Here is a 24,940-nt window from a genome sequence, read left to right as displayed (position 1 = left end):
GGCACGTATTTCTCTGGAATACCATGGGGCACACCTGGAAATCTTCTAGGGTGCACCAGTGTGCCCTGGCGCACACTTTGAGAACCACTGGCTAAGGGTATTCCTTGTTTTTTCAGGCTGTTCAAGAAGTATTAAATATTCTAAGAAAACTACTTATAACATTTTAGTTTGTTTTTTTCAACATAATGAAAAATTCTGTGAGTTCTAAAATACAGCTGGCTCAGAAGCCCAGGGAGAGACCGGTCACCGTGAACTGCAGACGGGAAACATAGGGAAACAGCTATGTTTCCAGCTCGCTTCAGTTGTACGCATTAAATACAAACGAACCCTAGTGACTCACGACGATTGTGTGTTGCAGGTAATTCCAGTGGAGAAGCTAGTGAAAGGGCGTTTCCAGGACAACCTGGATTTTATTCAGTGGTTTAAGAAGTTCTACGATGCTAACTACGACGGGAAGGAGTATGATCCTGTGGAAGCACGACAAGGGCAAGATGCAATCCCTCCCCCCGACCCTGGCGAACAGATCTTCAACCTGCCAAAGAAGTCTCACCATGCCAACTCCCCCACCGCAGGTAGCGTGCCGGCCGGGCCCGTGCTTCCCGGTGTCTGATCGGTTCTTCCCAGCAGTCCGTATCTTAGTGCCTCTGGGCGATTCTGATGTTGTCCGCTGTCTGTTTGACCACATTGCTCTTCTTCAGAGTGACCCCTCGGTTATAAGTCTAATAATCATGATTTGAATATTAAAAAGGCAGAGCTATTCACTTTAAATCACTGCAGCCATATGTTAAAACAAATACTTCAGGAATAGATCATATTTTCCTTGTTTTTTTTTTCCTGAGAAATTTCAAGTTAGTCTGTTTAGATTTTGACTGAAATATTTTACTGCTTAATTGCTGGCATTACATACCAGAATCTGAACTGATTTATCCTTCAAAGGAAATTTATGAAATCTACATCCTATCTCCTATGAGGGGCAATGCCAATTTTTATATGATGATATTCAGCAAAACTCTTATTCAGCTTCATCCAAAAGTGAAGTCATTGAGAATAAGTACCTAGAACTTTGAGGTTTTTAAAACGTTTGTGGATAAAAAAATCTTTCTAAAATATAAACATCCTAGCTCTAAGAAACATACTTTACCAAGCAGAGCATTCTTTTAAAATTAGGGTCATTATTAAGAACACAAGTGGTCAGACTGGACAGTTAAACAGCAAAATCTTCGGAAACCATTTGTTTCTATCTCCAAAACCAGTGTTGACACTTGTTAATTCAGTAACCTTTGTGTTGTAAATAATACAGATGCCTCACTTATGCCGAACCTCCAGTCATGGATTAGAAGTGGTTGTGACAATACTCCCGCATGCACTGTCTGGACTGCAAAGAAGTGCAGGCTCGAGGTGAACATTGTGGTCACATATTACACATATCCCTGTGTAATTGGAGCTGGAAGTGACCACTAAGGGAGGAGGGGTGCGAGCCAGGAGCACTCGAACATTAATGTTAGGTAGAAAAGGAAGGGCTTGCATAGGAGCAGGGAAGGTGCCTGGGAGACGGAAGGAGATGAGGGAATGACGTGCCAGGGACACAGAAGGAAGGGAGCAGAAAGTCAGCAGCATCTAAATCTGCGGAGGAGTCAAGGAAAATGAGGGCTGGCTGCCTCTGTTGGATTTCTCAGTTTGGGCGTCACTCAGTGGAATGATGGGACCAGGAGGGGTGAGGATTTAGAGCAGTGGTAGTCAACCTGGTCCCTGCCGCCCACTAGTGGGCGTTCCAGCTTTCATGGTGGGTGATAGCGGAGCAACCAAAGTATAAATAAAAAGATAGATTTAACTATAGTAAGTTGTTTCATAAAGATTTATTCTGCCAAATTGAACGAAAATCCAACATAAAGTACTTGGTAAGTAATTATTATTATATGCTTTAACTTGCTGTAACTCTGCTTTATAAATTTTATAAAGTAAAGTTACTTCCCTACTTTATAAATCACCATTTAGATGTGGGTGGTTAGAAAATTTTACTACTAACAGAGATACAAAAGTGGGCGGTAGGTATAAAAAGGTTGACTACCCCTGATTTAGAGGAAGGAGATTCAGATGGTGTAAAAACCCGACTTGGAAGCCACAGGGAGAATGGACTTATAGAAAACAAAGCACAGAGCATTGGGAATACATACATGCATATAAAGGACAAGAGGAAAAGAGGAAGCTGAGAAAAAGATGAACATGGGGGTGGGGGCAGTTAAGCTCAGCATCAGAGAACAAACAGTGGGAGATTTCTAGGGGGCGATCACCAACAGTGCTGAATCTCAGCTGTGGAGACATCAGATAGCCTGAGGCCTGAAAATAAGCCAAAGAAATCGGGCTCCTAGAAGGTGATTAACAATCCTTTAGAGAGTCGGTCTGTTAAAATGCTGAGCACATCTGCCTAGATTGCAGTGGCCTAACAAGGACAGGACAGGGGTGCAGAGGATGAGGTGGGACATTCCACCTTCACCACATTTGTCAGGAGGAAGACTGAGGACAATAAAAACATTTTATTGATGTCCGGCTTCAGGAAGTGGCTTCAGGAAGCAGGAGAATGTCCTCCATCTGTTTCTGCTTGCTTTTAGGATAACGCACAGTCGAGCCGGTTTGTACGGTGGGAGAAAGGTCCGGGGAGAAGGAGTCATTGGAAGTAAGAAGGAGGGCAGATTGGTGGAGCGTGACCCTGAAGCTGGAGGGAGAAGATGAGGTCATGGGCATCAGTGGAGGTTTAGAGAGGAAAGGGAATATTTATGTTTTCGGAACAGAAGCCCTGGGGAGAGGTTGGGTAAAAATGAAGCCACTGGCAACTGGGAGGGACAAAAATATAGGGTAGTTCAAACTGGCCTTCAACTTTTGTCCTTCAACCCTCACAGTCCCGGAGCTAGGGCAGAGCGTCGGGGTGTCTTCTCAGAGTTAGGGGCTCCGCAGGCAGGGGCAGCAGGAGAACAGGGCGGTGAGAACCCGCAGGTGGCCGGGGCGCTCACCATGAGCTCTTCTCACGTTCTATGAGGCACAGTTCATCTTGAAGCTCCGCTGCCACTTTTTCAAGTTTTCACTAGAGAAATTGGACAGGCCTCAGAAGATTTGTCTTCCACAAACATAATGGGTCCTTAAATTGGCACCAGCCCTCCTACTCCCTCCAACAGAGCCATCATTAGCTGCCTTGGCCTTGTTTGCTAGGAATTCCCTCATACGTCTTTCACAAAAGCCACAGAGAAGCTTGTGCCATTTTGATGGAAAGAATGTCCATGAACCTGAAAGAGACATACTGTGTATTTTTTTCCAGAGCTTAAAGCTCAGGAAACTCATTAACGTCAACAGATAATAAATTTGGTTTTTAATGTTCCAGAAGGCAGTAATTCCTGAGACACGGGTCCCTCATACCTTGACCATGTTTACCTCATTGGTCTTAATCAGGGAGAAAGGATATTTCCAGAAGCCAAGTTAGTCATACCCTTTTTGATAGAATGCGCTGTAACTCTTGGGCATTGTGGGGTAGTAAAACTATGGAAAAAATTACAGCAAGGTATACCACACACGCAGAACATTGTTTTAAAAGCTGTATTAGAAAGGGTCCTGTAAGTGCAGTAAGGACTTCATTTTTCTAAGGGTCATATATCTACCTCTTGGGAATATGGTAAAAAAAATGTAAGCCAAATGTCTTCTAAGCGTCAGAATAAGTGTTGTAAAATCTGCTATAAATTTATGTACTTTACTCCTTACACACAAGAGAGTTCCTAGGATATTTCTCCAGAGTCTATTTGCTCTTTCTTAATTTAGACATAATTATAATAAACATGGGGGTATGCTTTCTCAGCACATAACTTATTGGGGCAAGGAGAACAGTGATGTCAATAGAAGGTACAAGCATTCATAAAAGAAGAGGCAGAAATATTTACCAAAACCTTACTCAGCAGCCTGAGATCTTTATTACAGAATCTATAGTCCATGCATCTCAGTATCCCCAGGGTCTGTATGATGCCAGCATGTACTCATTCATACCTTCACAGTTCCCTTCCAGTTCTTAAGATTCTCTTTAATTATCTGTTTATAATCATCTCCCCCATGAACTACTTGTGTAAGTCTCTAACCTGGCCTCCCCCAGCCTCTGATCTGAAATCATTCAAGGCCATCCTCTTCATACACAGGTCTGATTTTGACCATCCATGACAAATGACAGTGACTGATGAGGGTGAGGGTCAGCTGTCTGGGAAATTCCCATCTATACAGCACAGTTACCTCACAGTGATGCCGGGTCGGTAGCATTCGGCGGTAATTTCTGTTCCCACCTCTAACCTTGGTTATTTCTTAATTATCTGCATTAGTGGAAATAAGCAATGGTTGGTATAATCAAAAATGGGAGATGAGATGGTCTTTGATTACATTTTTATTTTTGCTTTGGAATAGTTGGTTGATTTTGCAGTGGATTTATCTCTCCCCAAATATTTCCTTAGCTAAATACCAAAATTAACTTGCATGTCCTGACAATAATACACTAAGAGCAGAAAGTGGAAGCTCCAGAGCGTCTTGTGGCAAAGGGCCTGTATTGGAACGGAGAGGTGATCATGGAATGGATTATCCACATGTTGATCATTAAGAAAGGACTGTCTGCATTGGCAAGAAAGCATTTTTTACGTCACACAAACTAACAGCCATGCCCCTAGGTTGTCTGCTTGTGTGTAAAATGGTTGCACTCCACGTATTTAGTGCATTCTGTTTTTGTGAGACTGTACTAGATTTTTCTGCCATTTCAGTACAGACACAAGATGTTCTGTGAATTCAGAGATGCCATAGAGCCAGTTGGAGTTTGTGTATAGATGGGTGACTTCCTTGGACTGTGACAAGCTTCAGCATAAGTAGAGGCTGTCATGTGAATGTGGATGGCTGCATAGCAATCTCCTTCTACCTACACTTGGAGGAACTGCATCTTGATTTTTTTTTTGATCTGCCAACTAGGATCATGTATTAAAATGCACATTTTTATAATGAGAGATATCTGTTAAGTGCATATATCATGCATCATATTTGTAAATTTATTGCTATGAGGCATATCTGCAACTCAAGATAGCTGTTAGGGGATCGGTTTTTATGTGTGAGCACTTACTAAACCTAAAAGGAAATTTGAAGGTGCAGTTCCTATAGCAACCACAGCTTAGACACATTGCAGATTCACATATATTAATGTATTTAAATCAAACTCCCATATCCAAATACAGTGTGATAGGTTTAGAGTTGCCATGGAAATTGAGTCTAAGCTTCCTCTTTGCCTTAGGGACCTTAGAGTTCCAGACTTAAAATCAGATGAATAGAAATACAGCACTAGAAAAATGGTTTTTAAAAGGAAGCAACCTAAGAACTATAATAGAATAAAATATTTGAACAATAATGGTTAAATCCATAAATGTAGATTTAAATAAATCCAGTGTTTGTTCAAAAACGTTATTGACTATTTGTGTCCTTTCATTCTCATTCTCATCCTTTCAGCCTCCCTGCGGCTGTTCATACAACCTGAACAAGGTGCCGAGTCTGTTGATGTATTTGTTCAGCAGTGTTTGCACGTGTGTAAGCACGTGTAATCGAAGTAAGCATCCCTATCACCCTCTGTGGGGGGAAAAAGAGATGCTTTTCCTCCCCAGAAAGTTTGTATTTTGTTTTTTAGGAGAGGCAGTGAAACAGCAGTTTCTGGTGTTTTTTCTCCTTGTCTTGATCTTGATTTTATGGCCCAAATATGGTCTTTCTTGGTCAACCTACCGCATGTTCTTGAAGATGTGTATTCTGCTGTGGTTGGTTATATGTACTTTAGAAATATGGCTGATCTCAAGGTGTAGTTGGATAGTGTTCTTCAGGTCCTCTGTGTTTTTGTCTGGTTCTGACAATTGCTGCGAAGAGGATGTTAGCATTGACTGTGGAATTGTGTTTTGCCCTTGGATACTATCAATTTTTCCTGTTTTTAAGGCTCTATTATTAGTTGCCTATGTATTTATGATTATTAAGTCATCACCCTGATGGAATTGACCTTTGCATTTTATGGTGTCACTTTATATCTTTTGTAATACTCTTTGTCCTGAAATTTATTTTACTTGGTTTAACAGAGCCACTCTGGCTTCCTTGTGCTTACTGTTCTGCATGGTGTCTCTTTCTCCATGATAAGTTAATTGTGACTTTAATATTTAAAGTATGTCTCTTGTAAACAGCATATAACTAGGTCTGGTGTCTTTATTCATTCTGGTAATCTTTCAACAGTGGAGAATCCAGTCCATTACAACCTAATGTAATTATTGATTTGGTTGGTTTTAGATCTACCATATTATCATTTGTTTCTGCTTGTCCTTTCTGTTTTTCTGTTTCTCCTTTCTTGTTGTCTTCTGGATTTTTAAAATATTTTTAGCATTCCATCTTAATTTATTGCCTTTTTTTTTTTATAGAGACAGAGAGAGAGTCAGAGAGAGGGATAGACAGGGACAGACAGGAACGGAGGGAGACGAGAAGCATCAATCATCAGTTTTTCGTTGCACGTTGCAACACCTTAGTTGTTCATTGATTGCTCTCTCACATGTGCCCTGACCATGGGCCTTCAGCAGGCCGAGTAACCCCTTGCTCGAGCCAGCGACCTTGGGCTCAAGCTGGTGAGCCTTTGCTCAAACCAGATGAGCCCACATTCAAGCTGGCGACCTCGGGGTCTCGAACCCGAGTCCTCCGCATCCCAGGCCGACGCTCCATCCACTGCGCCACCACCTGGTCAGGCTATTGCCTTTTTAACTATACCTCTTTGCATTACTTTTTTTAGTGATTGTTCTAAGGATTACTATATATATATTTTGCAATGTACTTAAAATTAATATACTGCTTTATGTAATATGTGGAACCCTGGCAACCCTCCCTCCCATTGTCCTCTGTTGTGGTTGGCATATGTATTACATCTACAAACATTATAAACCCTGCAAGAAAATGTTAAAACCTTTGTTTTAAATCAATACTTTCAATATAGTGGCTTTTGACCACTTTAAATGTGCTGATTCTGCATTGAAATGTTCTATAGGTATAAAATACATGCCGGCTTTAGATTTAGTGTGTAAAAAAGAATATAAAACATAATAATATTTATGTTGATTACATGTAGAAATTATACTTTGTGTATATTTTACATATAATAAAGTTAATATAAAAAATTTTTAAAGTTGCCACTAGAAAATTTAAATTACTTACATGGTTTATATTATGTTTCTATTAAGCAGTGCGGCTCTATACAGCCATATATATTTTAATGAAATTGAGAGAAAAATAGTTTTATTTTTTTATATTTTTATTATTTCACTGTTAATTCCTGAACATCTGAGTTGCCTGCTGATTTTATTTCTCTTCAGACTGAATAATTTTCTTTAACATTTCTTATAGAGCAGGTCCAGTGGCAACAAATTCTTTTAGTTTTTCTTTTTTCTGTAGATATCTTTATTTTACCTTTATTCTTGAGGATTAGTTTCCCAGAGAAAGAATTCAGGCTATTTTTTCTTTCTTTTTTTCTTTAAGCATTTTAAAGCTGTTGCCCCACTGTCTGTGGCCTCCCAAGCAGCGCATGCTCATTCTAGTCATTCTTTCCCATTATATATATAATACGTTGTATTTCTCTGAAGTCAAGGTTCTCTCTTTCCCTTTGGTTTTCAGTAGTATGGCTGTGATGTGTCTCATCATGGTTTTCTTTAAATTTATCTTGTTTTGGAATTTATTAAACATCTTAAATCTGTAAGTTTATATCTCTTATCATTTTTGGAAGGTTTTCAGCCATTATTTTTTCAAATATATTTTTTAGTTCCACTCTCTATTTTTCTGGGACTCCTTTTATCTGTATGTTAGAGCTTTTGAAATTATCCCATAGTCCCTGAGGTACTTTTCCAGTATTTTCTTTATTTTTCTTTAATTTTAGTTTTCAATTACAGTGTACATTCAGTATTATTTTATATTAGTTTCAGATGTACAGCATAGTGGTTAGACAGTCATATACATACTTTACAAAGTGTTCCCCTGATATTTTCCGTCCCCACCTGGCACCATACATAGTTACAATAATATCATTGACTGTATATTCAGTTGTGCTTTGCATACAACATAAAGTAATCATACAACTCAACACCAAAAAAAATAATAATAATTAAAAAGTGAGCAGAGGACTTGAATAGACACTTCTCCAAAGAGTCATACAGATGGCCAGTAAACATACGGAAAGATGCTTAGCATCACTAATCAGAGAAATGCGAATTAAAACCACAATGAGATATCATACCTGTCAGAATGGCTATCATCAATAAATCAAAAAGCAAGAGTTGGAAGGGATGTAGAGGAAAGGGAACCCTCACGCACTATTGGTAGGAATGCAGACTGGTGCAGTCACTATGGAGAACAGTGTGGAGCTTCTTCAAAAAAGTTAAAAATGAAACTGCCTCTGACCCAGCAATTCCACTTTTGGGTGTATATCTGAAAAAAACAACACTCATTTGAAAGGATATGTGCACCTCTATGTTCATTGCAGGGTTATGTACAATAATAGCCAAGATATGGAAGCAACCCACGTGCCCATCAGTAGACAAGTGGATAAAGAGGCTGTGGTACATACATAGTATGGCATATTACTCAGTCATAAAGAATGAGATCTTACCATTTGCAAAGGCATGGGTGGACCTAGAGGGTTTAATGCTAGGTGGAATAATGGAAAGACAAATACCATATGATTTCACTTACCATATTTTTTGTTCCAAAAGATGCACTTTTTTCCTCTCAAAAGGGGGAAATGCCGTGCGTCTTATGGAACAAAAATTACAGTATTTTATTAAATATTTTAACACACCATTTGGTTCAGAATATTTTTTTTCTTATTTTCCTCCTTAAAACCCTAGGTGTATCGTATGGTCAGGTGCATCTTATGGAGCGAAAAATATGGAATCTAAAGAACAGAATAAGAAACAATATAGAAACAGACTCACAGATACAGAGAACAGACTGATAGTCGCCAGAGGGAGGACAGCTGAGGGACTGAGTAAAAATAGTAAAGAAATTAAGTACAAATTGGTAATTCTCTCTCCCTCTAGATTACATGGTTTTTATTACTATGTCTTCAAGTTTACCCTCTTTTCCTCAATCATCTTCATTTTACTATCAAGGTTTAAAATTTTTGACTATTGTATTTTTTCAATTGTAAATTTTCCATTTCCTCCTCTGCTGAGATTGCCTACCTTTTCATTTATTACAAGCATACTTCACTGAGCATAGTTAAGATAGCTGCTTTAAAGTTCCTGCCTGCTAATTCCACCATTCTGTCCATCTCACAGTTGTCGTCTGTTCATTATCTTTTCCTTTGAGTATATGTGACATTTTCCTGGCTCTTCACATGTTGAGTGATTTTGGATTGCATCCTAGACATTGTGATATCATATTGTGGAGACTCTGGATTTTGTTACATTGCTCCAAAAAGTGTTGATGTTTTTGATCTAACAGGCATTTAACTCAGAGTCCAAGTAAAAAGTATGCAAGAAGTTAAATCCCACTCAAGCCTGTACCTTTATGCAGGACTTCCTTTTTCTTATTATCATCAAGATGTAAGTTTTCTTTTGACTTTCGAGAATCTCCACCCCTTAAACACAAACATTGTTCTCACCCCAGGGCCATCAGTTACTCTAAGAAATGCATTTTTCCATGTCTTCTGTTTAGACTAGTACAGTCCATGATGGTATTTGACTTCCCAGAGCCCTGTAGGGTAGACACAGACACCTTTTTGTCCCATTATGATCTTCCTATCAAAATGAGTTATGCCTATTTATTCTTACAACTTCCCAGTATATACCTGATTGATACTGTTATCCCATAGTCCCCAGCCACACACACTCTGCTACCCACATAACTACTTACTTCTTCAAAGATCAAATGTTAATTTTAAGAGATCACGTAATATTGCTCTGGCCAGATAGCTCAGTTGGTTAGAGCATCGTCCTGAAGCATGGAGGCTGCTGGTTCTATCCCTGGTCAGGGCACATATGGGAACAGATTGGTGTTCCTGACTCTCTCATGCTCTCCCTTCCTCTCTCTAAAATCAATAAATTAAACATTAAAGAGAGCAGGAGAGAGAGAGAAAATGTAGTATCAACTCAAAACAAGGAAGAGATATGTTTTTCTTACCAGTCACGTAATTAGCAAGACCTCTTTTCAAACAGAGGTTAGCACTTCTCCTTACTGTGTGAACAATGTATCTTTCACTCAGTCCCTGCCGTGTGGTCAGCATTGCACCTCTCAGCCTGTTCCTATTAAGAAACCATCCCATTGCTAAGCTGCATAGCAATTGATGGCTGCTCTCTTAGCTACGTTTAGACCTGGAAAAAATGGAAAGGAGCACTTGTAATAGCTTAATTAAATTCTTAGAGGGCATCCCCTACTCCCTTGAAGAAGAAGGCTATTAGTGGTTTTGTTCCTCTAGTTATACATCTACTGTATGTAAGAAAGATAAGATACATTGCTAGTATTGGGATACTTGTCTCCTTAAAGAATAATTGAAACTGCATTCTCCTATCTATAATAATGATAAAACCACAGCACAAAATGTGAGCAGTGCTCTGCCTTGCCAGGATAGTAAATATCGATGAGTTTGGAATTTGGGCACAGAGAGGAGCCAGGGAGTCATGAAGAATTCAGAAGCTTCAGATAGGCATCTTCTGGCACTGTCTGTGGAAGAGCCCAAGGGCTTCTTCCTGGGAAGAGCCATGAACTTTTCAGTTCTATCCCACTTCATTTGCTTTCTGAGACGGCATCCTTGACAGATAACTTACTAATTCAATTTGCAATTTTTAACGATTTTTGGTTTGGGGGATGAAAATAGGTCATAGTTTTCTTTAAAACTAGAATTTTTTTAAAACTTAGAGATCAAAACCTGCAACATGTTGTGGATCTATTACTGTCTTTTTTAACCTAATATGAATAGAATTTTTTTCATGAAAGTTAAGGAAAAGGAACACATTTAATATGTAGAAGGAGTCATCATATATAGAGGGAATCAGCAAATATTTATTGAAGACATACTAAGTGCCAGCTATTGTTCTAAGCACTTAGTATTTATTAGTTCAATTTAGCTTCATCACAATCCTAAATGATAGATGAGACCATTCCCCCTAGTTTAGAGTTAAGGAAACTAAGGCACGGAGAGGTTCAGTAACTCGCCAGTGTTCTGCATTAGAAGTCGGGGCCCCGAGATTTGAAGCTTGACTGTGATTTGGGCTTGTTTTACATTCTTATCTCCTCGCCACGCTATACCGAACCACGGTAAATTTTCACAGACCAAATCCAAATTGCATGTGTACGGAGGACATAAAAGTTTCCACAGTGTTGGAACGGCTTAGAACACATGCTGCTCTCTTTGGATAGCATATTTTAACAATAGTAATAATTTTTTAAAAGTTCAAAACCGTTCCCATTCATTCTTGCAGCAGGCTCTTAGTGGGAGTTACTGTATTGTATTCACATTTATAAAGGCAGGAATGGTAAAGCCACTTGTACCAGGGCCTCTTTAACAGCTCCAAAGTAGAAATGTGTATAAAGCCCAGAGTACTGAGCCCTAGATTAGGAGGACTACTAATCTCTGATTTTTCTTAATCCTTCAATTCAAATAATTCTCTGAGTAGACAGTCTTGGTAAAGCATAAGCCCCTTGGACAAAACTGGCGTGCATTCAAGCATGCCACACTGTCTGCTCACAGGACTCAGCCGAAGAAAGCTGATGGCCTTTGTTGTCCTGCCTGCACCCGGGAAGCAAACCCGCCAGACCCTTTTCACACAGCACTGGGTCATTGTCATGTAGCTGCTCCCTTTATATATCAGAATACTAACTGGCCGTGCTGCTAACCCCAGGCATTACTTTGATGGGTCCTCTCTGCTTTCTCTACAGGTGTAATAACTTGGAATATAGGTGTCAGCCTCTCAGCCTCACAATAAAACCTGTCAGGCCTCAAAAGGCAGTGACTTAGCACTTATTGTTCCCATGAGCAGAATGTCAGATCACCAGTGAACCTATTTTTTTATTATTATTATTGGTGCCTTTCTGTGTCACTTGATGGGTGGGAATAGAAAACAATTTTGAAGAATTTTCTAGACTCCCTTTGAATTTGAGTGAATTAAACTATCAACCAGTTCTGTCTTGTTCAATCATTGCTTCCCAATTGCCTGACATGTAGAAGGTTCCTATTGAGTATTTGTTAAATTGAATCACTGCAATGTCCATTGCAGTGCTGCAGTAAACAGGCAAGGGGCATGCTTCCCGAAATGATTGTTGCAATTCTGCAGTGTCTGGTTTTCATGGGGGTGAGGGATCCTCACCATTTCTAGAAAGAAAGTATTCTGAGAACAACTTAAAAACAGGAATTTCAGGCCCTGGCTGGTTGGTTCAGTGGTAGAGCATCAGCCTGGCATGCGGAAGTCCCGGGTTCGATTCCCAGCCAGGGCACACAGGAGAAGCGCCCATCTGCTTCTCCACCCCTCCCCTTCTCCTTCCTCTCTGTCTCTCTCTTCCCCTCCAGCAGCCGAGGCTCCATTGGAGCAAAGATGGCCCGGGCGCAGGGGATGGCTCCTTGGCCTCTGCCCCAGGCGCTAGAGTGGCTCTGGTCGCAACAGAGCGACACCCCGGAGGGGCAGAGCATTGCCCCCTGGTGGGCAGAGCGTCGCCCCCTGGTGGGCGTGCTGGGTGGATCCTGGTCGGGCGCATGCGGGAGTCTGTCTGACTGTCTCTCCCTGTTTCCAGCTTCAGAAAAATACAAAAAAAAAAAAAGGAATTTCAAACTAAGGTGGTGATTGGTTGACACCCACATGTTTTAAAATACAGTTAATTTTCTAACAAGACATGAGAGGTGTGAAAAGTCAGAAGTTTATCAAAAGAAATACAATATACACCATGTTCAAATAGCTGTTTAAAAGTTAGAATTTTTAATACTTGAACCATTTTAAGATGAGGAGTTCTTTCCTACATTTTTCCCCCTATGAAAAATACTCTGAAACCAGAGTGACTCAAGTGGAGCCTGGAAAATACTGGCGGGTCACATGATGGCTAAAAATACACACATCATCTTCAGCAGGGACGGTAACCAGGGCGGAAGTAACTGAGTCTCAGATGCTCACACTGGCCGGACATGCGCACTGGAGTCGGGCCCTCTTGGGCATCACAGGGGCAGGCTCTGGGACCGCTGGTCAGGAGGGGGAGCCCTCCGGCATCTCCAGCTCCCGGTGCAGCGGCAGCCACGCCCTCGCTGGCCCCTGACTTCCAGTGTAGCTCACTGGCTTGCTGTCGGGACAGCTAGTTACAACACTTGTGTAATGACCCTTGAGCAGTGGATTGGGAGGGACACTGGCTGACTCAGTTCTTGTCACTGCCAGCTTTTCCTTCAGGCCTCTCCTTGGAATCCATAGCTGGTGCTATTGATCACAGAAGGTCTTTGCTGGCTGTTGATGTTACAAAATGTAGGTTGTGTAAAACGGCTGGACATTTGGTGCTGCTCACTAGGATACGTAAGAGGGTGTTCTAAATGGTGCTTTACCAAAAACAAAACTGTGTTGAGCGCTCACTGCTCATCCCCAGGGGAATGACTGCAGGGTCTCCTGCCTGCTGACCCACGTCTGGTGTCGCCTGCTCTGGGTTCTGGCCCCCACGCTGCCTGCCCGCGGCCCTCTCAGACCTGTCCTCCCGCAGTACCTAGGGTGTGCTCTGCTCTAGCACCCGCTGGGCTCTGGACCAGGCCAGGCAGTCGGCCTGCCCGCTGCCCGGACACACTGCTTCTGGTGCCCAGATGGCCAGCTTCCTCACCTTGCTCAGGTCTTTGCACTAATCTGACTTGACCCCCTGTCCCACTAGTGGGCTCGGGCTGAGTGTGATCCCTGGAAGTCCTGTGGGTCTCAGGGAAGAGCTGAGACTATAGATGACCCGTAGGGGACATTCAGGCCTTCCCTGACATTCCTATTTTAAACTGGCACCTGTCCACCCCTCTTTTCTGTGGCATTAACCTTCGAGTTTACTAGGTCAGTTACTAATTTATTATTTATTTAGGTCAGTTACTATTTAATAACCCCCATTAGAATGGAAATTCCACAAGGACAGGCATCTTCTTGTTTTGTTCATTGTTTTAGCCAAGTGCCTGCAGTTTGCCAGGTAGGCAGGAGGGGTCCAGTGAACATCTGCCATTTGGCTGGGTGGATCTGGGTAACCGGAACGGCAGCACAGGGCCCTGGGCAGCAGCACACCCACTTGCACGACAGAGAGTGCGTGGGATGCGGGGAGCCCATGCCCTGGAGCCCGCTGGTAGGTTATTAGTTAATAAATTTTTGTAAAGATTTTTTTAATGAAATGAGTTTTATTTTCTTATTATTTCAGCATTAGTTTTTATTTTGCTAGTGTCTAGGAATGGGAAATCTGTGTACTTTTTCGTCATTAGTTGAGTCAGGTCTCATGTGCTGAGTAATAATAATGTACGCTAACATTTACTGAGCACTTCCTGCATGCCAAGCTCTCATGGCAGAGCTTTCCATCTGTTAACTCGTGTACTCGCCCCAGATCTGGGAAGTGGGCACTGCTGTTCCTCCTAAACGTAAGTCCAGGTGGCAGCAAACGCCACACCCAGCAGGCGGCAGAGCCAGGGTTCCCATGAAGGCCACTGGCTGCAGGGCAAGAGGACGGCTGCCCACGAGGATGACCTGCTTTGTGCTCAGCTGTATAGAGTTCCCCAAGCTGCTCCAAAGGGAATCCTGCCCACCTTTATGAGCTGACACTGAAGTATCAAAAAGCAAGATCCAAACTCTGTCACTAGTTAGACTAGTGGGACAGAGGCCCTAAAGGCTGTGAACTAATCTCAGAGTAAAAGAACTAGCCTCTAATGATCCCATGAATCAGGGCATCGTGGAATCCCATTCAAGTTCATTTGATCTAGCCACCAAGGTGGGGGAATGTTTGGGGGGGTTTGTGGGGGGAGGGTGCTGTTGGGTAAACCCTGACTGGTTGACTCAGTGGTAAAGTGTTGGCCCAATGTGTGGAAGTCCCGGGTTTGATTCCTGGCCAGGGCACACAGGAGAAGTGTACATCTGCTTCACCCTTCCCCTTCTCCTTCCTCTCTATCTCTCTCTTCCCCTCCTGCAGCCAAGGCTTCATTGGAGCAAAGTTGGCCCGGGCACTGAGGATGGCTCCATGGCCTCTGCCTCAGGCAATAGAATGGATCTGATTGCAGTGGAGCAATGCCCCAGATGGGGAGAGCATCGCCCCCTGGTGGGCATGCCAGGTGGATCCCCACCAGGTGCATGCAGGAGTCTGTCTCTCTGCCTCCCAGCTTCTCACTTCATAAAAATACAAAAAAAAGAAAAAAATTTTTTTTTAATTTTATAATTTTATTTAGACAATTTTAATGGTGTGACGATCAACTAGAGTACATAGATTTAGAGAAAACATCTCCAGATCATTTTGACATTTGATTATATTGTATACCCATCACCCAAAGTCAGATTATCCTCCTTGACCTTTTATTTGGTTTTCTTTATGCCCCTCCCCACCCCCACCCCTTCCGTTCCTCCCTTCCCTTCCTCTCCCCCTGGTAACTACTGCACTCTTATCTATTATATATCCATGAATCTCAATTTAAGTTTGCTTGCTTGTATTGGGGCAGCACCATGTGTGCATAGTCTATGGAAGGCTGCTGGTGATTGCCCTCAGGGTGGCAGATTGCAAATTGCAGGTTGCCTTCCTGCTTGGGAGGGGTGATTGTTTGCTGGTGTTTGCTGGAGAAGGGCCCCACCCCACCTGTTTTGCTGGAGAGCACAGAGAGAATAGGAGTTGATTGGGAGCCCTGCTGAGACTGGTGGGGGGCCTATGAGTCCAGCTGAGTCTGGAGTGCTGAGGGCCTTGGGAGCCCTGAGAGAGAGGGAAGCGTCTTCCCTGCCTGTTTGCCCATCCACCATTATGAGACTTTAATAAACAGAATGGCCCACCATCTTCTGGCTCCACAATTCCTTTACCATCTGCCCGAATCTGGTGAGAACCTGCATGGCCACAGCAGCGGCCCCTGGCCTTACAGGTGCCCTCAGAGCAAATTACAGAATTTACAAAGTAAGGGTGGAGCCACTTCTGGTGGAAAGACTTGGATCTTGAATGTACAGTGATCAGAACTGGCGTCATGTTGCAGTTGGGATGGTTCTGGTGTGGGTGGGGTCACTCAGAAGACCCTCTTCTGCGGGAATTTTCTCATCAGTCCAGCCCCATCCTCTGGCCCCCAGCACGGCTTTATCTACTAAGTTATTCAACAAAGCTCATTATCTCAGTTGAAAAATAAAATCTGTTTACCAAGGTAAAAGGGACAAGGAAGTAACATCAGAACTATCCACAAACAACTCAGCACAGTAAATGCGATGTATTTCCTGTGTGGTTTTGTTTTTATTGAGCTATAATTGACACGTAATACTTTAGGTATACTACTCAGTGACTCAGTATTTGTATGTGTTGCAAACTGATCATCACAGTAAGTCTAGGTAACACCCATCACCACACAGAGTTACAGTATTTTGTTGTGATGAGAACTTTCAGATCTGCTCTGCTAGTAACTTTCAGATATGCAGTAGAGTATTACTCCAGTCACTGTGCTGTGTATTACATCCCCAGGACTCGTTCATTTCATAACTGGAAGTTTGTACCTTTGACTACCTTCACCCATTTTGCCACGCCCTGCCTCTCAGGGGTTTTGAATTGAGTGGAGACCCAGGGATAAAGGGAATATTCTCTCAAAGTAGGGGGTGAAAAGGAGAGTGATTACTTCCTGAGTGTGTGTGCGCGTGTGTGCACATGTTTTTAATGTCTCTGTGGTTCTTGTCAACAGTATTAATGTCATATTTTTAGCTTTTCTGTTTATGATTTTGGCAGACGGAATACGGCAGATTATGTGAGAAGAATTTCTGAATTCCGTCAGTGCACTGGCCATGAAGGATAAGCCAAATACAATGCTTTTATTTACTTCATCATTTTGAATTCATTGCGCCTTGTGTGCCCAAAATGTTGTTGCGTTTTCCATAGACACCACACAAGCTACTAATTATTGACATTAAACACAATGATGCTCTGGCTTCCCTGAGGCAATGAATCAGGCCACTCGTTGCTTTTTACTATCGTTAAAACGTCTTAGAGTCATATTTACACCCCAAATCTTAAAGGCATTAATTAAGACGCAACGCTCAAAGCCTAGCATTGTAAGTCATGTCCATATCCAGTGAGTAAAGTCAGAATTACAGGGACTTGTACAGAATTTATGTCTATTTTCCTGCTTCTGAAACTCCTTATTTTGAAAGGGAAAATTAGGGAGGGAAAGAAAAGCTTCAGGGAAAAATGATTTCTTGTAAAGCAGGGTGACCACTAATTATGTTCTCAGGACATCATCAAACGCAACTTGAAAGAAATTGCAATGTTTGATAGCTGCAAGAAAAAAAAATCTAAAGCTGTGTTACAGCCACAGCGGCTGCACTGCCTTTGTAAGTGTTTTCCCGTGTGCTTCATTGAGCCAAGTGGCAGGGGAGCGCAGTGAGATCAGGACGGACTGGGGCGCTCTAGAAGGCAGGAAGGCAGCTCTTGAGGGCCGTGGTATCTCACACTGGGCTTGAATGCAATCAGTGACATTATTGGGTCACTTTACAAAGGTGGACTACAAATGGTAGCTTACATGAAAATATTATATCACTGTTAAATATACTGACATTGATAACTACAATTTTCTGATAATATCCTTATAGTAGCCCAGGTAAGTAAGAAAAGAGTATTTGGCACCCCCAGAAGCTGGCTACACTACACTTCAGAGAAGTGAAAGAAGACAGTAAGATTTTTAAAGCAAAAAAAAAACAAAACAAAAACATAATTCTTAACTGTATAATGAGGGTAATATGTTGCAGGATATTTTCTATTCTTAAAAAAACCATGAAATCATTAAACATAATGAAGAAATGATTTCATCTTTATATTCATAAATTTTAGTACTTCTTACTGGATGTTAACCGTGTGATAGCTGGGAAGGGTCAATCACTTCCATATCAAATATATCTGTGATGATGTGAAGAGCTTACATTACATCTTTTTTAAAATGAGCTTTTTAGGTTTAACCCTTGATTGCCTGGTTTTTAAAACTCTAAACTTCTGAAGCTACCCCATGTCTTTGCTGTTCTTTGATGTCCTCGCATTTATTCATTCACAGGTATAAATGTCCAGCTAGCCAGCACTAGGCTCTGAGCCACAGTCATCAGATGTCTGCTTCCCTCTATTATCAGTTTCTTTCCAAACTTGAATCAGAATTTCAAAATCCCTCTAATTTTAATTTTCAAATCCTAATTACTAATAGATCTATTATTAAATTTTCCAAATTCGTCCTCCATTCCTTGCTTTCTTCAGCCTACACTGTACCCCAGTTAGGGACTGGGGCAGAAGATACCCTTTGTCGGGTGGGGCAGAAGATACCCTTTGATTCCTCTTGGGGCAAGAAGTGGCCTTCCCACTAGCCCTGCTTCCCGCCATCCCTGCTGCCGCAGCAGAGGACGCCACACTGACACTCGTGGCCTTCCTCTTTCTGATCTCACATTGCTCTGCCGCGGCCTTGGGGGGCCAGGGTGAAACCCCTGGGCTCCTGAGCCTCGTCTTCCACAGGATCATGAAATGGATGCCATTGTTACGGCTGACTGAACCAGTTTGGTGAAACAGACCCCCACAAGCATCTTGAAGTTGGGCTCTGTCAATAGCAAGAGATGTTTCCTCAAGAAAACACTGGGTCTGTGAGACCCCGTGTGTTTGGAGCTGGGAGCAGTCCCTGCCGGCAGACGCTGCAGCAGTGTGGGCCCGCCACGGGGCACTCGGGTGTGCCGCCCGCGGCAGCTTCCTCTGCTGACTTATAGCCCCCTGCCCCACGTGGCCGTGCACAGGGCTTTGGCTTGCCAGGACCCTTTCTGCTTTCACTTCGTATCAGACAGCTCCGCTTTTTTCCCAGGCTTCACTGAAGATGTCCTGAAAATATAATTGGTGGTAGCCCTGTTTTCTATCCCTTCAGTGTTTGTCTTATAGTTTACGTGAGGCTGGATAAGGCAGAAAGTATAAGAACATGAGTGTGTCCGGTGAACTAGCCCATTTGTCAGAATCAGTCGTGTCATAGTTGCTGACCTGCTTAGGGAGGACTGCCCCTGGTTGGGCTTGGGTCACGTGCTCCCAGGGGAAGTCCCTTCTGCAGGGCTGTTTCCTTCAGAAGAGGCCAGTGAACATGGCCAAGACTTGGACAGCCTGGCCCAAACCACCTTGCTCCTCCCTACTTAGAGTTAACCATTTCCTGACTGAATCTATCCTCTTGAACTGTTGTCCTGATTCCATAGATAAAGGGCCTAAGTAATAACAGAAGGTGATCTTGAAAGGACACCAAGTAAGAGAGCTCATTCTGAGAGGCGGTGACTTCTATTCGGTCACCTTTGTGTAGTGCAGGCTCTGTCAGTGACTTGGACGTCAGCACCAGCTCCCCAAGCTTTCCCTGGTAGCTCCACTGTGGGTAGATGCCTCTCCTAGGAGTTGTCCCGTGAATTATAAAAACTTTTCTGAGCGTCTTGTCTGGGTCAGGCACTGCGATTGGCGTGGGAACACAAAGTGGTGAACCAAGCAGAAACTCCCACCCTGTAGAGTTGATCCAACGGGAGAAGTAGGCGGTAAGTAACTGCAGTAGTCCCTCGTACCTGGGGGATATGTCCCAAGACCCCCTGAAACCATGGGCAGTACTGAGCCCTGTATATACTATGTTTTTCCTATACATACATACCTACTACCAAGTTTAATTTATCAATTAAGGACAGTGAAAGATAAATGATAAAGTAGAACAATTATAACAATATACTGTAGTAAAAGTTATGTGACTGTGGTATTAAAATAAGGGTTACTTGAACATAGATACCACAACAGTCATTGAACATAGGTACCATGACAGTCGATCACATAACCAGCGTGGCTACTAAGTGACTAACAGGTGGATAGTGTATGCAGCGTGGGGACACAGGACAAAGGAAGGATTCACATCCCAGAGGCGACCGAGTGGGATGGTGCACAACTTCATCATGCTGCTCAATCAGCATGCAATTTAAAACTTCTGAATTGTTTCCGGAATTTTCCATTTAATATTTCAGACAGCAGTTGACCACAGGTCCCTGCAGCAAGTGGACCCGTGGATAAGGAGGCGGTACTATATACCATTCATTGCAGCTGATAGGTGCTGTGAGGAAGGCTGTGGAGACGCTGCCGCCTCCCAGAGCAGGGACAGCTAAGCTGAGACCTAAAGGGTGGTAGACTTGGTCACAGAAAGGAGGGGAGGAGAAGGAGTGTTTCAGGCAGAGGAAATAGCGCCTGCATCACAGTCTTCGGTCACGTAGTCTAGAACACTGGACATGGCCATGCCTGGGGACTCTTAGATGGCTTTCCCTCCTACGAAACCATGAGCTCCTGGAGAGCAGGGATCGCCACTACGTGGCTCAACGTCGGCACTTGATTAGTATGTCTTTAGTAAATGAGATGTGCTGATCACAGACAGCCTTTGATCTGCGTTCTGTTGGGCGGTCTTTATATTAAAGTATGGTGCAGCACTTACAAAAAGATCTGAAATAACTTGATTTTTCAAAAGCTGCCTCCCCAGCTAGGCTGGCGAGTGGCTTCCCTCGGAAAAGGGTCTTTGTCAGGTCAGCATGTTCTCACCCCGCCTCTCCTCCTGTTGGTTGTTGAAAGAAAACACTGTTTTCTCTCCCTGTTGGCTTGACCTCTACTTAGCAAACCTGGCCAAGGGGCATGGATGTGGTGCTCCGGGAGTGTCTTGTATGGGCTTCTGCAGAGATGAAGATCCTCGCCACTGTGTGTGAATCACAACTAAAGCAGAATGGCAGCTCTCTATAATTCTCAGGAAGTTCTCTTGCATAGATGAGATTTCCAGGTCACTGAAGAGTTACTCTTTTAATACTCAAAATTGTTTTAAACCATTTGCAATTTAATCATTCTGATTTTAAAATATATTAGGGTATGATGCTGTCAACGCTTCTGAGGGTGTATATGACTGCATCTATAACCAGTGACTCTAGGCCCCATGAAGACATGCAAGTCTAAATTTCAGTCTTCTTGTTTCCTACTTTGTAATTAAGTGAGGGTTTGAAATTTGTTAACTGCCATCAGCACACTTAGCCTTTATAACCTCTTTCTAATCTGTTGGTACTGATAAAGTTGGGAATAAACTATAAAATTGTAAACTATATAACCATGTTTAATTCACTTGTTCGTGTAGTTACTTCAACATTTGTTCCTTCAACCAATAAGTGTTCATCACTGGGCTTACAAAGCTGAATATGACCTGTTCCTTACACTCCAAGAACCTTCTAGAAGAAGCAGAGTTTGGGGATTGTGGTGGAGAATTGAGCCAATGGGAGCACACTGGAGGAGCACCTCCCTCCACCAGGCTAAGACGCCGCCTAGTCAGAACAGTGTTCAGTGAAAGGGAGGGGTAGGCCCCTAGTAAATGACCCCAAACCTCCCAATCCGTGAAGTGCGTTTACCTTGTACTTTCTGTTTTGGCTGCTGAGGTCATTTCATATGTCTGTGCCATGTTCTGGCTAGTGAGAGAGCTTATCGTAAGCTAAACTCCAAGTAGGGGAGCTCTTACCTGGAATCAGCGGCTTTTTTTTTTTTTTTTTTCAATTTATAGTATTACTAGCGATGCTGTTGAAGCACTTGGTCAGGGTGCTAGTTCCCAGATCTCCCCATTGTAAAGGCGTATTTTTTCCCTGTATAATAAGTAATTTATAGGGCAATACCTTGAAACATACGAATTTCTTATTACCCAAAAACATTGCTTAATGTTTTAGAGCCTTTCCTGAGTCAGTGTTGCAAAATTGTGATTTTTCTAGTTCTAACATTTCTTCTTCCTCCCCACTCCCCATAATTATAGACTACACTTTTGTTTAATCAGTGCATTACAATACAACCTTTATGTATTTACTTATTTTTGGGGTGTAGACTGTCCCAAGTGTGGCTGGTTGGGAGCCCCTTCAGCCTGGTCCCCGTATCCTTTGACACTAATCCTTAAGCACATCCTTGCCTTTGACACAGAGTATCCCAGGCTCACCTTGCACTTTCCCTGCACCAGGCCCGGAATCAGCCATTTCTCAAGTAACTCTTTTATTGCAGAATAAAATTTAGAAACCAGAACTTGGACACCAGGAATGCTCATTGCCGTAGAGATACCATTGTTCCCAGGCTCTTTCAGTGACTAAAGCCAGGAAATATATTAAAAAAGAAAAAAACATAACACTTGCATTAATATCTCTTCTAAAGTATTAATATAGAATAAGGTCTTTTTTCTTGTTCGTTAGAAACTCAACTATGGTACTGCTTTAAGCTGATCTGAAAACTTCTCCTCTTAGGAAAAAAAAAACTTTAAATCCCTTTATATGTGTTACTCTTATCCCTCTGAGACAGAAGGGACAACTGCGTTAATCTCATGTTATTTGAGGGAGAAAGAAGTGCTCTGAAAGGTTACATAAATTGCCCAAGATGACACTGGCATCTTCTCGGGCACTGTTCCTACGTGAATCTGTGCTACCCCTGCTGTAGGGAGGAATCGCTGCCATTGTCTTGTACACGTTTTAGCAAACTTTGTCACGCATTTGCTGTCTGTCTAAAAAGCATTTGTAATGTTGCCATTGTTGATCCTTTATTCTGGTTATTTTCAGGTGCAGCAAAATCAAGTCCAGCATCTAAGCCAGGGTCCACATCTTCTCGTCCCTCTTCAGCCAAAAGGGCTTCGTCCAGCGGCTCAGCGTCCAGATCTGATAAAGATCTGGAAACACAGGTCATACAGCTTAATGAGCAGGTAACTCTCCTCCCTGGGCCTGTGTCTGGGAGCAGCGGCAGTGGGAGGGGACTGGGCACCAACCCCTGTAGGCCCACGGAGAGGAAGGTGAGGCAGCACGGGGGTTGCACGCACGTAAGAATAAAAGAAATTGTTAGGGCAGATAAAACCCATGGCCCATTATGAATAAAAGATGTTAGTCACAAGTCTCAAAGCTACGTTAAGATAGGAGGACAGATGACTCAGTCCCCAGGTAAATGCAGGCTTGCAGGCCAACCTCTCCCTCCGTGAACCTGAGTGCCTGTCATGAGCTCCAGTCTAGACCAGTGGTCCCCAACCCCCGGCCATTTGGTACCGGTCCACAGAGAAAGGATAAATAACTTACATTATTTCCATTTTATTTATATTTAAGTCTGAACGATGTTTTATTTTTTAAAAATGACCAGATTCCCTGTTACATCCGTCTAAGACTCACTCTTAATGCCTGTCTTGGTCACGTGATACATTTATCCGTCCCACCCTAAAGGCTGGTCCGTGAAAATATTTTCTGACATTAAACCGGTCCATGGCCCAAAAGAGGTTGGGGCCCACTGGTCTAGACCATGGTCTGTCTGCCCACTTCTGCTCAGTCTAGATCGTGTTAAAGGCTTTCGGGTTTGTCTCCCTTCCGCCTTCCTTTTCTTCGAGCTGTCAGAGAGTTGTTAGGCTTGTTCTGTGTGACAGACGCTGTGCTCGATGCTCACATAATGGTAACCTTCCTTCCCCTCGTAGAACTTACAGACAGCAAGTGTTCGGGGTTGGTCATTATGCAATCAAAAGCAGAAACCCTAATACTTCCCAAAACAGCCAAAATTTGTTACCACAGCGGTACTGAAACCAATAATGGGGTGATCAGAAAGTCCAGTGTCTTTTACGTAGAACTTTCCTTTCTACCCCATATTCCTCACGATTACAATAAATCTAGCTCTATTGCCTTTGAAATTTCTGTATAAAAGTTTAGGTATGCTTTCTAGCTAACAATAGCATACATTGCATTTTTTTTAAGTTAGCGTTTAGAACTTCATTTCGAACAAAATATGTACTTTGCCCATATTAAGACAGCAGCATGTAGATCAGGGGTCCCCAAACTACGGCCCGCGGGCCACATGCGGCCCCCTGAGGCCATTTATTCGGCCCCCGCTGTACCTCCGATAGGGGCACCTCTTTCATTGGTGGTCAGTGAGAGGAGCACAGGATCCATCCTCATCCTGTGCTCCTGGAGTCCTGTATGTGGTGGCGCCACAAAGCGCAGCATGGCTACGTACAGTACTACTTCCGGTGATGTGGGATGCCTGCATCATGGCTCCGGAAGCACGTCATATCACCTGTTACGGCTAGCAGTGACAAATATGGAACCAGACATTGACCATCTCATTAGCCAAAAGCAGGCCCATAGTTCCCATTGAAATACTGGTCAGTTTGTTGATTTAAATTTACTTGTTCTTTATTTTAAATATTGTATTTGTTTCCGTTTTTTTTTTTTTACTTTAAAATAAGATATGTGCAGTGTGCCTAGGGATTTGTTCATAGTTTTTTTTATAGTCCGGCCCTCCAACGGTCTGAGGGGACAGTGAACTGGCCCCCTGTGTAAAAAGTTTGGGGACCCCTGATGTAGATGGTTGCTTACCTAGGGCTGAGCTGACGATAGGAAATTGAGATGTCTTGAGTTTAGGTGTTCATAAATAGTTTTAAAAGTAATAAAATCATTATTAGAGAGGGGCCCACTGCAAAAGCCATCTAATCACAACCTAGGTTAGGAAGAAGGACTTTTATTCTGTCTCCTCTCACCACAGGAACAAGAGCCTTTATTTGAGGTCCTCTAGCTATTTCTGGCCACTCACTACTGGGTCATTCCTATGATTAATCTGACTCTTGATGAACCATCAAGAGGCTGGAAATGGTTTTTGAGGTAATTATATTTGCAATCAAGAAGCTAGTTTAAAAGCAGGTATTTGCTTTACTAGGGTGCTTCCTTATAATTCTGATCACTTG

General features: G+C 42.7%; 1 protein-coding gene across 4 annotated transcripts in view; it reads left to right on the top strand.

Annotated features, from left to right (window-relative positions):
* The window catches only part of MAPRE2 (microtubule associated protein RP/EB family member 2), a 153,873-nt gene that overhangs the window by 122,047 nt on the left and 6,886 nt on the right, over nt 1–24,940 (top strand). For all 4 annotated transcript variants that reach the window (XM_066352968.1, XM_066352967.1, XM_066352966.1 and 1 more), the window contains 2 exons: nt 359–572; nt 22,791–22,930. In XM_066352968.1, the coding sequence (XP_066209065.1) occupies nt 359–572; nt 22,791–22,930 (354 nt within the window). The remainder of the gene's footprint in view (nt 1–358; nt 573–22,790; nt 22,931–24,940) is intronic.

Source organism: Saccopteryx leptura, chromosome 11 (genome assembly GCF_036850995.1).
Source record: "Saccopteryx leptura isolate mSacLep1 chromosome 11, mSacLep1_pri_phased_curated, whole genome shotgun sequence".
NCBI classification, from domain to species: Eukaryota; Metazoa; Chordata; class Mammalia; order Chiroptera; family Emballonuridae; genus Saccopteryx; species Saccopteryx leptura.
This window is presented reverse-complemented; position numbering and strand designations above follow the sequence as displayed.